This window comes from Arctopsyche grandis, chromosome 2, assembly GCF_051622035.1.
Source record: "Arctopsyche grandis isolate Sample6627 chromosome 2, ASM5162203v2, whole genome shotgun sequence".
NCBI lineage: Eukaryota > Metazoa > Arthropoda > Insecta > Trichoptera > Hydropsychidae > Arctopsyche > Arctopsyche grandis.
In genome coordinates, this window is record NC_135356.1 from 21632770 (window position 1) to 21649844 (window position 17075).

The 17075-nt window shown below is 34.2% G+C and overlaps 1 protein-coding gene across 8 annotated transcripts in view; it reads left to right on the plus strand.

Moving 5' to 3' along the window:
* The first annotated feature begins 2305 nt into the window (after positions 1-2305).
* Positions 2306-17075, plus strand: part of LOC143922595 (ras-related and estrogen-regulated growth inhibitor) — a 72243-nt gene continuing 57473 nt past the window's right edge. Inside the window, exons 1-2 of one of the 8 annotated variants that reach the window (XM_077445904.1) lie at positions 2306-2381; positions 10950-11134. In XM_077445904.1, the coding sequence (XP_077302030.1) occupies positions 11047-11134 (88 nt within the window). In that variant the 5' untranslated portion in view covers positions 2306-2381; positions 10950-11046. Of the gene's footprint in view, positions 2448-10870; positions 11135-17075 lie in introns of all 8 variants that reach the window. The other 7 variants (XM_077445905.1, XM_077445908.1, XM_077445902.1 and 4 more) reach the window with 7 other exon arrangements.

Below are 17075 nucleotides of genomic sequence, written 5' to 3' on the forward strand. Positions count from 1 at the left end.
TTTGCATTTGGACCCATTCATTGGAAAACTTGCATCATATCAAAGGAACGATAAATATAATGATTCTATGTATGTATATACAATATACAATCTATCAGTGAATTAAAAATGTATATGAGAAAATGTGACGGCTTGTGATATAACGTTCTTATGAGATAGTGTGAAAAAAGTGAGGGCGAAGTCACACAGGGAAGAACGGCACGTCGTGTGCATGGCTCCTTGCTGTGGGTGGTCTCCTACCTTTCTTCAAATGTGGGATACACCGTTATCGATCACTGTCAAGCAAAGATACAATTTAACTGAAAACACTCGAGAGGGTCATTTTGGGGCGGGGCATGCTGGGCGTTCCATGAATATGTGCAAATCACCGGCCATTTTTTTCGCATGTTTAAAGTATCTAAAAAAAATCCACGTGCTACGTGCATCACTGTGTGTTTTCACCCTGACTGTTATACTAGGACTGTGGAATCGGAGTCGTAAAAATCAACCAACTCTGACTCCTTTTTATTATTTTCTTTAATTAATAGTATTACGGTTATAAAAAATATTATAAAGTTACGGCTATTATAAAATTATAAATTCTATTACGTGTAAAAAAATTTAAGTCCGATTCAGTTAGCGGTTTGGGAGATAATTGAGTAGAAAAACTTAAAAAAAGAGGACACCTACATATAAGGGGAGGTACTATTTCCGGTCAACTTAAAAATTTGAAAAAAAATTATGTCGTGTCGTTTAAGTTTCAGTTCGATGGGACTAACGGTGTTCAAAAAATCCCCAAAATCCCCACACGCACACACACACACACACACATTTTTTCTAGATCATGAAAACGTGATCAGTGATCGATTGAGTTCTAATCAGTGAAAATCTCGAGTTCGGATTTTTGCATGATTAGAAAAAAATTTTCACAATGAAAAAGATTTCACAAAACTTCATCTATTGTTATTACGTATGTACATATGTACATACATACATAGATAAAGTAAAAATATAATTTTTTTGACATATTTTTTACCTCCATTGAGCCAGTTTTACATTTCACTACGTTTACAAGGATTGGTTTTTTTTGATGGAAGGAAGACAAGAACGTATTAATTCGAGCGTTAAATGATTTATCTACGTTTAGCAAAAATGCAATACACACTATTTTGCACACAAATCCAACCCCAAACATACATATGTATTTCAAGTTCGAAAACGGTCATGTCAGATTTGGGACACTTTTCAATACGGGACACACCACTCAAATCCGGAACTGATCCACACAATCCGGGACGTCTGGTCACCTTACTTTTATCGCAAACTCTATTTTTATTTTAACAAACACACTATTTTTAATATGTAAATATATCATATGCCAATATGTAATATATGTATCTTAATTTCAATACAATTCGCACAGCGGGGCATATTTTTTTTGTCAAAAAAATATTTATTTAACCTACCAAAGGTCACTTGTATGCATACGAACAATTGGAATCAGGCGTAGCTCGTGCTGACGGACTGAGGTACTGCAACACCCTAACCAAACCAGTTTTTACAGACGTCTTTATTAGTCTGCATATGACTGAACTGCACACGGGTACATGCAGCACCTGCAAAAACAATTTCAACGAACCGCCACCGCTTTCAATGTATACGTATTTGTATACATTTAAAACCTGTCCAATAAATGAACATACATATGTCTTCTAATATTGTCAAATGAAAAACTTCGCTGTGACGTAGTCGAAGTTGTCGCTATGAAAGTCAAGGAAGGCCTGCCTAGGATTGAAAGTCATGTGATAAATAAGACTCACTTCGGTGGACGATTCTCGCGATGGAATCATTGGTGGGTCACCTTCTGTGCAGTGGCGTAACTAGGAATTTCCGTCTGGAATATCTGTTTCCGGCATTTAATAATTTTCTTAGGTTCAAGAAAACCAAATTAGTTTGTTCACTATCTACATTCCCGCAAAATGTGTCTTAATTTGAATAGCTATTTTGTCGATTTATGCCCCCCTATCTGTGTGGGCCCGTAAGCATTGCTTACCCTCGATACGTAGTAGTTACACCACTGCTTCTGTGGAGCTCGGTTTCAAGAATCCTGACTTGGACGACTCATGATGGTATGAAAGTATAGTATGGTACGTACATACATATGTACATACATATATTGTTTGACTCGTCTTCAGTATGCCCTCACGAGAGGCCGTCGGTCCTACCAATTTTCAGATCGCTGCATCCACAGCTGCCGCAATCTGCGTCGGTAACGCAGGCGTCTGCTGCGTCTGTTTGTATTTTTAGACGTTTAGACTGAGATTTGGTCTCAGTGTCGGGTTGGCTGCGTCGCGTTTGCCATCTCGGATCTTGTGTTTCGGCCTGTCGGTTTCAGCGTTCCGGTTCGTAGTACCCAAAACTCGAACGGTCTAGTGTTTTTACCCCATAAACGTAGTTTGATGCTCGATGTTAATAATTCCGTTTGATTTTATTTTTCGTTAAATATTTGTTTACTTTATCATTATTTTATTTGACGTTTGAGTTGAATTGTATTGCAGATAACGTATTCAATGGAAAGCACAATCCAATGCGCGAACAACATTGTTGGACGGATTAAACTTATCACGGGAAGCTCGATCAAAAGATCTGACCATAAAAGGGCTTATTGCTATGAAACTAGATTGTTTTGATCCTGTTTTAACATGTGTTGCAAATTATTAAAAGCATAATTGAACATACTGCCAATTATGTGAATTTCTACTAATGAGTAAGGGCAATCTAATGTAAGACAATTGAGGGCTTTTAACAAATTTTTTCACACTTCTATTCTATGTACACGATTTTTACCAACGCCTACCACTTTTGATGCATTATTCTTATTCCAATTCGCTTCTTTAAACAAACATTGAATTGTACTGTAATCCAATCGTTGTTGATCCACACAGTTTTTATCTCTCGATTCGCATTGACAGACTGTTTTCTCCTTTCGATAAGAGCCTACAACAATGTATTTATAATGCATTATTAACTGATACGGTTTCAATGTGTGCGTATTTGATTACTGTATTTATCCAACAGAATTATCTAAATAAGCCTTTGTTAGAATAAAAAAATTATCAACTAGGTATGTAGGTACTTCAGTTTAATCAAATACATCTGTTAACATTGGCAGTGTTCCCCAATTTAACGCTTCTTGGTCGTGTGTGCATTTATACTGTAAGAGTATTCTGGGTCCAGTACTTGCATTGTGCAAATATATATATATAGTATAATACAAGCTCAGTTAATGGTGAATCACTACTTTTGTCTTGAACCGCTTCAGCTACTGTCAAACTAACTGGGCTGGGATAATTATTTACACGTGTAAACAACACTCGGTTGGGTGTACTTGCAATATGTAAACGCATGATTGAATCTTTAGTTGAAATCGGCAAACATGCATTAAGTTCTACATTTTTGAGCTTAAATTTAGAGGTTTGAGTTTTTAATATGAATTGTACCCTTCGTGTACGTTTATAGTTTATAGGTGACTAGACAGGATACATGTATGTATATACAGTGGCGGACTGGGACTGAAATCAGTGCATGCCAGGAGTCAAAGGGGGCCCCCCAGGGTTAAAAAATTTGCCCCCCCCCCCATATAACAAAATTTTCTTCTTTCCATCACGCTAAAAATCAAGGGAAAATTTTTTTTTTTTCAAAAATGGGAATAAACAAATTTAGGTAAAAGAAAAATGGCAAAAGCAAAATAGATCCATAAATTACATTGTATATTTCGTTTTAACCCTTGTCCTAGGTAAATAGAATGCATCATAAAAGAATCAGGGACTTCATTTCAGCTTTTTCTTGGGCTGGCAAAGATTGGTCAAATTGAATATTTTTTCAAAAAATCTTTTTATATCGGAATAAAAATGGAAAATATTCTTTGAATACACCTTATTGAGTTATAAAATATGAAAAAAATAAGAATATATTTGAAAAAATAATTATAAAAAAATATTATGTAAAAATCGAAAAAAGCGCCGCAGGCGAAAATTTTTTTCTAAAAATCTTCACATGGTCAGCAAAAATCGACCATCGAACTGAGTCACTAAAAAACTATCAATTAACTTAATTTCTACCGACTGTCTTTTCACTTTATCTATGTACATACATACATACATATGTACGTAATAACAATAGATAAAGTTTTGTGATCATGCGAAAATCTGGATTTTGGGAAGGGGGCCCCTATCCTATATTTCATGGATGTGTCTAGATTAGGATTAGATTTTATATTCGGAAACTGTTTACAATTGTATATTTAAATCTTACTATATCGTCGAAGTATAATCAAATGTTATTTTGAAAGTATGAAGTAAATTTAAATAGCTGGTTGATGATGAATCATCCTATCAAAATTGTTTTAAGCAATTCAGTTTATATTATTCACGGAAATTTGTTTATTACCATTTTTATTTCAGTAGGTAGTTGTAACATAGGTATTGGTATATACATAATATTGACGTTGGAAATGGGCCCGGCAAAAGGGCCCACGTTGAAATGTTGAAACTTACATTTCGAGCCTAATACAAAAAGTTAACCAATCTTTGGGCTGTTATTTAGATATTTGTTTTGTTGAAATACCCAAACTTTAGGTCCCAAAGTGCAATATCCTATAAATTTTTACACACGTGAAATAGATAAAAAGTTATTTAATTTTACTGAGGGCCCATATTTTCTAACAGACAGTGGGGCCCACATGCCATCGGGCATGTTCGCTTGTATGGCTAGTCCGCCACTGTGTATATATATGACCCGTCTATTTGAAAGTGGCGGAAGTCCAATTTTTAGTTCTAAAAACGCTATTACTGTTTGATTCACAAATTGTTATCGATTATTTTAATTCGATATTTCCAGAATATCGGAAAAACAGAATAGACGTATTACAGGTCACCAGTATTTATCACTGAACGCAAAGCATTATATTTAATGTTTTGTTAGTATTCACAGTATTATATTATTGTAATGTTAATCTAAAGCATAATAGGAAGAAGTGCTCAAAAACCTATTTACAATCTCGTTTCAGTTTCGAATTGCATTTTGGTATAGACATACAACATTGTTCGGTAAAATTTGACTTTTATTTTTGCGACGGCATGCTCGATTCTCGTAAGTTTGTAAATTGAAATTATTCTATGGCGTTAGAATCTTTATAATAACTTCAGAATGGACCACCATATCTCGACTGAATACCGGGTTGTCATGATACGAGTAAAACCGAGCTTAGGATTTCACTTGTAACGTGGCAACGTCCAAATAACGTCCGAGTGACCAAATTAGTGCACTCATATCGTGTCACCCGGGAAACGTAATATCATCCAAATAAGTTTAAAAAAATTAAATTACATATATTTTTCAAATTAAAATATCTATCTATGTATAATATTGTAATTAGCTACGATTTTTTTCGTTTATTTCATATTTTTGAAGGAGCGACATTTTGAACTTTGTTTAAGGGCGGCATATATGTAGTCTAGGGACGTCACTGATAATCATCTACGATTTATGAATGCAATTTTCTTCGTATTTTCACACAATGGTAATTTTTTTTTAAATAATGTCATATTTTTTTTGTCAATAGTTATAAGTAGAGGTAGGACCGGAAGCGTGCTTTTTCCAGGAAACAGGGCAAACTACAAAGCTAGAGAGCATAAAAAAGGTTCATCATAAAAATGAACAAAGCACGACAAACAATGAACAATGAACGGCGCCAAGTTGGTCCGCTCTTTAGTTATAAGTTTGTGTGTATCAAATTTAATGGAAAAAAGTCTAGTGGAAAATAAAGTGAATTGATTTATAATTGAAGACTACAACTAAAAATATATTATTATTTATTGCAATTTTAAAATTTGATTATTTAGGTCTTCTACATATGTGGAAATGTTACCATTATGTAATAGGGACACGATTTGTTGCCTATGAATAAAATAAAAGTTCAGATTTTTGTTATTTTTGAATAAATCGTATTTTTATATTTATAATTTACACAGTGTATACATATGTACATATGTGTTATGTATAACGAGGAAAAAAGTGTTTCCAAAATTTTGTAAAGTTCGCGAGACAATAATCGAAAAGGCTCAAATGCGGAAAGTACATACATACATAATGCGAGTTCGCGGTTAGGCGAACCCTTCGGCACTATGTTAAGTGCTAAACTTTAACTACTCAACTTTACTTGACTCGAAGTTGAAATTTTGCACATATTTTCGTGACGCACTGGTATTGTTCTAAGGGCGTCGCGGCACCTAAAGGGTTAAGAGCTCAAAAATTCGCATAATTGCGACGCGCGAGTCGAATGCTTTAAAAATAGCACCGACAGTGTCGTCGTCTCGGTATCTAAAAAAATGCGAAGCGGTCAACATTCACATATTATAAATACCTATTATATGTATGCAGTGCATACGTACTTACATACATATATTCCTTTTCTTCGTGCAAGTTTGCTCTGCTTCTCATTACGGCTTAACCTCTTTAGGCCGCGGACTCGTTAAAGGAAAACTTAACGAGTTAAATAAGAAAATGCTCTTAAACAGCCGTTTTGAAATATGCAGAATGAAATTTTGTCTATTATTCTTTCGTCTTTATATTTCATTGCAGTATTCTTTGCAGTAAGTACATTTTAAATCTCGATTTCTATTGGTCGAACAGCTTAAAATAGAATAGAAATCCCGTATTTTTCTCTCTACTGCAAACAGTCGTAAAATTTAATATAAATATGTATGTACATATATATGTATAGTACATATATGTAAGTGCTAGGCTCAAGAAATAGTGTGTTGGAGTATTATAAATCTTAGTTCTTTCTCGATATACTATATATAATATACTTTTTTCAACGTAAACCTAATTACAATATAAAAGCTCAAACACACTGAATCCTACGACATGCCCGTGCTTGTTTTTTTCCAGCTGGGAAGGTTTTTTCTTCAGGTCATTGTCGATTCGTATGATCTTATCATCTCGACAAGTTTCTACTACATCTCTTCAAATATGGGAATCACTGTTATCGATCACTGTCAAACGTATGTTAATACAAGGATAATATATCACCGAAAACACTCCAAGGGGTCAGTTTTGGGAAGATCGCAACGGCAGAGATTAAGCCTGCTAGCGTTTTTTATGTACGTGCATAAAAAACCTTAAGACTTCATCATGCTAAACATTTATGCTATATGTATTTGCCACGCAAATTAGTCGTATTGGAAATGGTTTTATCTCCAGTAGTTTCTCGTTGCATTTTACTTCCCGAAGAACCAATTCTGGAAAATTAACTTATAAATAATAAACCAAGGAAGCACAGATAAATAATAAACCAGCATCATAGGTCAGTGGTTAGCGCGCAATGCTTTCAATTGTGTGGTCACGGGTTCAATCCTTGGCTTAGCGCTGCTGGCCAGACCTCGGATATGTGACTCCAAGGTCAATAGTTTCCTATCAGAGTTTGCCGATTTATCTGGTTCGAGTTTACATCTCATCTCGAATTTGTTGATTTATAAAATTTGCATATTTGCCCATAGATTTGAATATGATTGTTAGTTGATATTTGTAATTGGCCTTGAATAATACTTAATGTACAATTTTGACCGGTTTGGTGATTATTCCGCACAAAGAGATCTCACACACGTCAATAAAATCTCGATCACGGAACATCTGGCACCCGAAAATTCCATCCATCGTACTACTATATCATACTAACGATAACTCAAGAGCCAGATATTCCGTACTCGTGATTGTTTACCATTACAGTAAAATTATAACAGCATTGAAATTATAAATAAAAAATACAAAGCAGGTACTGTTGAGTGATTGTGTAATAGAAACATAAGATTATTTTATAGAATGTTTTTCAATTGAATAATTAATTGATGTCTATATACAAACATAGTAGGTAAAAATTCAGATTACAATGACTCAAATGACGACTTTACATTTACCCACTCTATTTCGATTTTCCAATAACTCGCATTGGTGTCTTTTTGTATTTTAATATCACAAAAAGAAATGTTAGCGCACCTATTTACGAATCATTCGCTTCTCTTACATTGAGAAGTTAATTTGTGATTCTATTGTTAGATCCATGTTCACTACCCGAACTAGGGAAATTATTATATCACTAGCGAAATTATAATTTCGTGTGTGTAAATAATTAATATATTTTCAAGTGGAATCGACACATTTCACTGCCATTTAAAAGGCTCATGAACATATACGTTTCTTGTTTAAATAAAACCGTTTATTTTACGAATAGTATGTACATATGTAGTACCTAGGTGCGCGTAGTTGTAACGTCGAATCACGTGTGTTCGGCTTATTTGTTCACCTGTCTGTCTGTCTGTCTGTCCGTATGTGTCAGTCCGTCTGTCGGCACTGTTGCTTATTACGAAAATAGTGGAAACGTGCCGGAGAGTCGGAAAAGCTGGAAAATCTATAGTCGCGATTTTAAGTCCAATAGTATCTACCATACATAAAGATAAATAAACGGTACTCACAAAAGTATGTACGATTTTAAACAGAAAGAAAGAAAACAATGCTGATTATAATAGCTTTTGAAAAATAGGTTTGCATTAAAATGTCATTAACAAACAACATATGATTAGTCTGCAAACTTCGTAAATATATTATATGTACTTTAGATCAAAATCGATATATGTATTTTTATACTACATTCCAGAAATAATCAAAATCCATTTCTTTGTAGAATGCTTAAAACTATACTAGTTGTTTCTGTCGCAGTGGTTTTGACTACAATGTTTGTCGTAGCTAGAGATGCTACGACACACAGCCGTGGACAAGTGTATTTGGGCCACTTGTAAAAAATGCTTTTGCCCAAAAATACTCGGGAATTTGAAAAAGTCACTACCTGTATCTAACTAGCAATTATTATATTGTTTAAACCTTAGTTTCTCTTCCTTGGTTGTTTATTATTTAAAAAAAAAATAGAGAAATTGTCTATGATACGAAAATCAGTGTTACGTGAGAAGTGATTTCGTCGCGTTGTTTTTATCGTTTTCGGGTCTGTTTCTTTTTTTTTATTTTTAAATGAAAAATTTATTTTATACATACATATATGTATATGTATTATATATAGCAGGAAGGCGTTACCGATAAACTCCAATGCCCCATCCCGGCCAATTATAAACATCGATAAACAATCTATAGAGCATTTTTTTTAAATTTAGCAAATTTTATTATACATATATCAGCAAATTTGAAATGGTGAAAACTCGAATTATACGAGAAAAATGATAAGGATGCTAATTTGTTGGAGCCGTTTCAATTATATCACATAAATTGGTAAACTTTGATAGGAAACGATCGACCTGGAGTCACACAACACATCCAAGGTCTGTTATAGCAGCACTGGACAGGGATTGAACCCGTATAAGTATAATATAATATAATAACAAAAAAAAATTAAATAACCTCTTAAGAATACTAAATTATTTAAATAAGAATCCGAAAGCCTATTTATATGTAGATTTGGCACACATATTTCCTGCAATGGAAAAAACTCTTTGTTTCAATCGTAGTTGGTTTTATACTTAAAAGGGACGAAAACAATTGTTTTTGTATTCGTTAACACCTTATTTAACTTTTCATTAATAGCCAAACACACAATTGTCTAATCTTCAACAGAACCTAAGAGTCTTTTCCTTTGTGGAATCGTCAATACGAGAGGGATACATTTGACACATATGTACATACGTACATATAATAGTTCCACCGTAGGATATACATATATGTACATAAATTCGCCTTTATTAAACAATTTAAAGAATGTTTTGATTGAAATATTTTTACCAGGATTCGAGATAAAAATTCCCGGGACACGGTACATCAAAAATTCTATCCAGAGTTCCCGGAAATATAGTAAAAAACTTAAATTATCGCGATGTGTGGTCCAAACAAAATTTAAAGGATACATTGAGATTGGTTCTATAAAAGATCAATCAAAAACGGAAAGAATATGGAAGAGAGTGTATGATAAATTTGTCTAAGGTTGTACATACATATTATACGGTTCGGTGATCATTGGTCACAAAGCGCTCCCCCAAAAGTCACTAAAATCTCTATAACGGAACATCTGGCAGCCGAAAAGTCCAACATACTAACGAAAACTCGAGTGTCAAATACTTCGCATTCGCGGTTTTCATAGCAAAAATTATCTTTGTGACCATCGCAATGTGACTAATAATCCAATTACCATATTATACATATGTATGTATATCAAGGGACAAATCTCTCGACCTCGTCTCTGAGAATCTTTTAGAATGTCGAATATAATAGTCCATTTTGTATTTAATAATATTTTGAAGTTGTGAAAATCAGCGATTACTATTAAATAACCACTCGAATGATTATGTATTCTATTCTGAACATAAGTTGCTGAATAAGTTATTTATTATCTACGCAGACATGTCTGCTGATTTGTCTGTAGACAAGTCTTTACGGCAATGGTCACCTAACGTATACGATTTCACGCCCAATACGTGACAAATATGTACATTTTTGACCAATTACATTGTATAAAACTATAAACCGGCATACCAGTTAATTGTTATTCTCTTTTGCACACACGTTAATGTAGGATCAAGCGCGTCTTTGATCTGGGAATTAAAATTACGCCCATCACTTATTTAATTTAGGACTATCGCAATAAACGTCCGTCTAGTATTAAATATGACACGCGAAAACTTTGCGAAATAAGCACGTAGTAACCTAGCGCCCCCTACTGGCCGGTAACGGAGAGTAGCCGTATGCGTGCAAATATGGCCGTAGCGAGGATTATGTGATTTAGACCGTTCGAGTTTCGAGTGCATCATCAATCGAATGTTTGCGTCATCAGTTTGAAGTGCATCCAGATACATCCAGACTCACTTGCGCATATGTATTGTATATGATACTATAATTCTTGTACGGTTCAGTGCCAGTGTCTCGATGGCGTTTGGACGCTATGGATCTGAACATGAGGATCGCACATCTGAGTTGAATTGAAGTCCATGTATCGTCTCGGATTCCAGGATGACTTCCAGGGGCATACGCAGGAAGAAGTCCTCTTTGTCCGAGGTGAAGGTCGCCGTCATCGGAGCACCGTCTGTCGGAAAAAGCGGTAAAGTTTCAGCGATATGACATTAAATCGCACAATGTTTGCTGCGATTGCGATTTTTATATGTTTGTAATATTCCGTTTTGTAATTTTATCCTAGGTGTGTGTAGAACTCCTACGAAACATCCAGCGTCTAATTATACTTATGTACATATTTGATGAAAATATTGTTTTTAATGTGTTTGTATGTTCATTGCATGGTTTTATTTAGCATGAAATTACTCTTTGTGTGGTTCAAATCTTTATCATATTCACAGTGAGCTGATTATTTGATATTTGATGAAAACTTTAGTTGACCCCCAACCCAAAATTAATTTATAAAGTGCAAGAAAATGTTAATTGTAGCTTCATATGCTGAAAAACGTTAAATATCGTGACCGAAGACGTTATTTTGCGGTGCCGGTTGTTAGCGGTCAGCCTACATACGACGCCAATAAGTGGAGCCGGCCGGTATACTATTAATATTCTACTCAATATAACTCGCTTTGAATCGGAAAATTGATTAAAATTTAATCAAATCTCCACCACGATACTCTTTGACCAATGAAAGCTTTCTGAAATGTGTCAGTTGGCTCTACGTTGAACTGACATTGACGTCTTAAACGGAACATTAACACGTTGGCTAAGTTTACATTACAAACGCTCGTGCAAAATGCGAGCTGTTTGATTTCCGTCAAAATGTTACACCCATAGCTCTTTGGCTAATTTTCGGTTGCCAATAAAAACTAAATATGTATGTTCATAGATCCATAAGTACATGTAAATATTTATCTTTAGGAAAGGAAGTACGATAAACAAAAACACTTAAATGTGGACGTTTTCTTATGTTTGATTTATGAATGTTTATAGTACTCTACTCTAGTATGTTTGATATTGGAATTGTAATGAGTTTGATTGTACACAGAGTCGTAGCATTATTTTTGGTGCCCTTGGATAAATGTACCAAAGAATACTTTTCGTAGTTGTTAGTTACGTGCGGTTGCTGGTCTGTGCTGTGCTAATATGAATAGACTTGTATTCGTACGATCTTATCATTTCGACAAGTTTCTACTACATTTCTTCAAATATAGGAATCACTATCATCGATCGCTGTCAAACCGATTTCAATACAAGGATAATATAACACTGAAAAACAACAGCGGGTGCGTTTTAGGAAGATCGCGACGGCACAGACTAAGCATGCCAGCGTGTTTTTGAATCTGGCACCCAAAAACTCCATCAATCCATCAAGAAATATTGCACTAATGAGAACTCGAGTGCCAGATATTCCGTATTCGCGATTTTTGTGGCAATGATTTTCGCGGTCGCAATTTGCGCAATAATCCGTTTACCAACAAAAAAAAAAACACGTACCGCGTACGATTCTGTGTGTCTGCACCTTTAGGCCTTAGGTTTGCAGTCTATCAAGAGCTATTATACCAAATTTGGTGATTCTAAATTGAAACATTTATATTTGCTTATGAAAAAAACGTTAAACTTTATCTACGTATATAGTACATACATATGTACATAGATGGATTGAAAAAAAAAGTAAAAAGAGTGGGCAGTTTCAAATATAGCTGCTTATTCAACTTGTCTGGGACTTTCAAATGAAATATATTCTTGTTTTCTTTTGTTTATTGGGGTAAGCCACAAAGAGGGATGGGACGAATTAACCCTCAGCTTTCGGGAAGTTGTCCTGTGGGAGAGCCTGCCGTCACACAATTTCAGTGCGATTTTTAAAGGGAGCCAATTTTGAATTTCCCCATTCGACAATTTTACGGAGCGACGCTTTTTTTCTTTTTTTTTTAAAACAAAACCGGAAAGAGGGGGGGGGGGTGGTGTATTATTGTATAAATGCTTGTTCAGAATGACACCGAAGTTTTTGTCGGTCGTGGTAGGATGATTGTTTTGGTCAACAAATTCTTATTTGGTTACAAATTCTTTGATGCGGTTCCGACAGTTTGGCGAAAAGGCAATTTAAGATACATTTATAGGTATTTTGAGGCAGAAATATCATTATTACATTGTATATAGGCGTGTTTACATATAAGTTTTATGAATTGTCAGTGCCCAATATTATCAAATATCTTCTAAATCGAGAAGAATCTACAAACAGCATCGTCGTCATCTATCCTTTGAATTTTCTTAGCACTGTCAAATATAATTTACTTGATTAAGGTCGAAAACACCTTGAGTTGTATGGGACGTTACGTGTCCTTGACTTCCCACTGTGACCGTAAACAGCAGTTGTTCGCAATTGTTTGAGAGGTCGCACGTGTATGCAAATCCATTTGCAGCTGATAAGTTTCTCATACATTTCTTCAAATATGAGATTCACCACATACCACTCAGTGTGTTTTCGACCTTAGTCAGGTGAGATTATTTGTGTTTACAACTAAATTCGGTTTGGCAACACCTTCTGTTTACGGACACAGCGGGAAGCCAAGGACACGTGACGTCCCATACCACCCAGTGAGTTTTCGCCCTTATCGATCACTGTCAAGTAAGGATAAAATATCTCCAAACAAAACCCTCCAGGGGGGTGATTTTTGGGATTGTGTACCATGTACACGGGCTAGGGGTGCTGCGTTTTTTCGCATGTTTAAAGGTATCTAACGTACGTACCACGTACTACCCAGTGCGTTTTCACCCTTAAAGGTAGTTTCATTTACGAAGGCCCACCCCCACTTCATAGAGTACGTGCGCACACTAGAACCGTTGCTTTTTCGAAGAGTGGGGATGGGCCTTCGTTATTGGAAAGATCTCCATATTTAAAACGAATACAATTCACTGATCTTACAACTTACAACGGATAATTCGATAGTTTTGCATTTCCATTGAATATCCCGCCATAAAACTGTAAATTAGTATTGTAACTGTAACATTTCTGAGAGGACTTTCTCTAGTACATAGCTTGAAATGGGGATTATACCGTCTATAAAGCTTCGGGAACGGATTTTAAATAGCATATATGTATGAGTGTGTGTGTGTGTTACACGTGCAGGCATTTATTTGAGTATACAAGCCAGATGCGCATGCAAGTTAATGCATGTGCACACGTGCGAGCGCGTACACCGTACGTCAATGTACATACATACATATGTGGCGAATATTCAAAATACCACTAAAATTTAATTAACTATACGATTTGTCCATACTATTATGAAATATGTATATAATTACATACATATGTATAGGTATATACTTAGCTTCGCTATTGTATGTATGTATGTATATAACAGAATTGACAAATGCCACAACAGACTGATGTTGTTTATGAACTGAGCATTTTTTCGTCAATTTTATGAAATGAGCAATTTCACCACTGAATTGGGTATAAATATATATTCACATGGCACCCCGACAAAGCCATGCACTACAATGCCGCGCCGACAAAACTGCGTACGAAAATACCGCACCGATTTTGCCGCGCAGAACAAAAGTAAATTTCTATGTATTATATTTTATACCCAAAAAATTAAAACATATTCATAATTGTATATCCTTTTTGTATATTATAAAATGAGTTTTCAATTTTCCCGACTTTAACAAAAAATTATAAAATAATGAATAATAGGCGATTTAATCGAAGTCTTTAAAATATTGAATAGTCATTACAATTGTCTTGTGTCCAACCTCTTTATGTTCACCGCTTTGGAATAGTCTTCCCAACAATGTAGTAATTTCTTTAAAAATATTAAAACCTTAAAAATCAGCTAGATTCTTAAACTTCTTTAAAAGAGTATAATTATAAGTCTTCTTTCATTTCTTTCTATATTTTCATTTTTTAGTTATCGTTTTAACGTCCTATTTTTTATCTCCTGTATTTTCATTTACCTTGTTATTTATTTTTTTTGTTTTTTTTCCTCTCGTATTCTTATTCTTACACATATCTTTATTTTTATCTTTATTCTATTTATTTATATTGTTTTTTTTTCATTTAATTTATGTATGTACATATATTATGTGTAAGTAAAACACCTTGGGTATATTAGATTTGTCGCCTCCTCCAAGTATGCCAAATAAATAAATATCTAATTGGATTACATGTCAATTTTTAGTGATTTTTTAATTCCTTTAATTTTTATTTTCTGAAAATCGCTATTATTTTCAATAATAACAATTTTATACGTTGGCAAGTCAACCTTACTATGATCGTTTAAGTTGGAGCTAAAGTTTGCATCATAGTCGGTAAATTTTGAACCGACTCCACAGCCCTAATTTGAACTTTCATCCGTCTGAGTAATGCCAGCCACCCCTGGACAGTGCATACAACTGTGTTTTTTTTTTTGACATAATCGGACAGTGTTGCCAGTGCAGTGAAATATTTAATGTAAATTAAAAAAAAATCGGTATTTACAATATTCTATATTTGTTTCAAAATAAATTCCAATTCGAAGAAAAACAATTTTGATTTTAAATTATAAAAGAATAATAAAAAGTTCCAAATAACCGAAATTGAAATCGATGCGTAGATTGATAAATAAATATATAATATGTATCTCCATTTGCCTAAACTGACACTCCAGTTTTTGGGTCTAGAACTCAAACAAGATCGACAAAAGAGCAACGAATGCTTTATTAATTGAGTCTGTTTCGCACAAAACGGTAAATAAACAACCGCAAACTAACTCGTCCGTCGCAATGGGCGAAATTTAAACTTGAATTTACTCGGAGAAAGTTGAACCGTATTATTTGTTCAATTGTATAATGGAAGCAGGAAATAATACATATGTATATTATATGAGAGAACACGCACTGAGCACGGTTGCAGTATATGTATTTATTTACACATGGACCAGAATGTCCATGTACGGTTTGGAATCAAATATAACTGCTGTGTTGCAAAAATAAGATGCCGGTCGTATGTACATACATATGTATGTCCTTGTAAGGTACAATTCGGATCGATGCGACTGCGGCGTCAAATGTTGACAGAGCGTTTAAAAAAAAAATGTGATACATGTTATGATATGTTCAGGAATACAGTATAGCAGAGCCAAGTTATTAAGGCCAAATATATGTATAAAGCATATTAATTATTTATTTTGGCTTGAGTGATGCTGGGAATATCTGCCAGTAACTAAAGCCAAATGACAATGATGTATGTAAAACGAGATATTATATTGAAAATTATTGTTATACTTAGTATTAAGGAATGCAACACCAGTATGCCGATTTACGGGTTTATCGGTAAATAAAAATAAATTTGGCCATTACCATCGGTAATTACCGGTAAATTGGAAAATTTACCGTTAATTATTTTATCACGAATTGAGTGCATATACATGCATACATACATACAGTGGTGTAGTGCTAAATAAAAAAGAACCAGGTCGGTGTTTAATTTTTATAGCCCCCCCCCCCCGATTTTTTTTTTCCTAAAAAAAAAGTTGTATTATTGGTATATTTAAAAAAAAATGTTGTATTATTGTATTATTGTATATTGGTAGTTGAAATATTTATAAAAAAAATCAAATAATAATTAACAAATATTCTTGCTTGTTTGAAAATATGATGTATTTTTTATATTTTATAAAAACCTCCATGATGCATCCTCTTCAACGTCTTTGATTTTGCAAAACCCGTGTTTGTGTGTCAACAGCAACATTTGCTTTTATCAATGCTAAAACCATGTACATATGCAATGCAAAATTTTATATTTTAGCAATGCTAAAACCATGTACCATGTATACATATGTACATACATATGTCAAAAAACTATCAAATTTTAACATGTGAATTTAGAGATGACTATTCATTTAAGCCGAGTTCCCTCATTTTATCTATCCTCAAGTGCGTATGGTCAATAGTTTAAAGAATGTTTTCTTTCGAAGTTTTGGGTGGTTTTACTTCCGATTACTATTCGATTCTGGTCATCGAGTGTCTGCTCACAATATTTGGAATACAAAATTTTGTATGAAATTTTAGTCAAAATATTTTTTAATTGTACTCGAAAAACA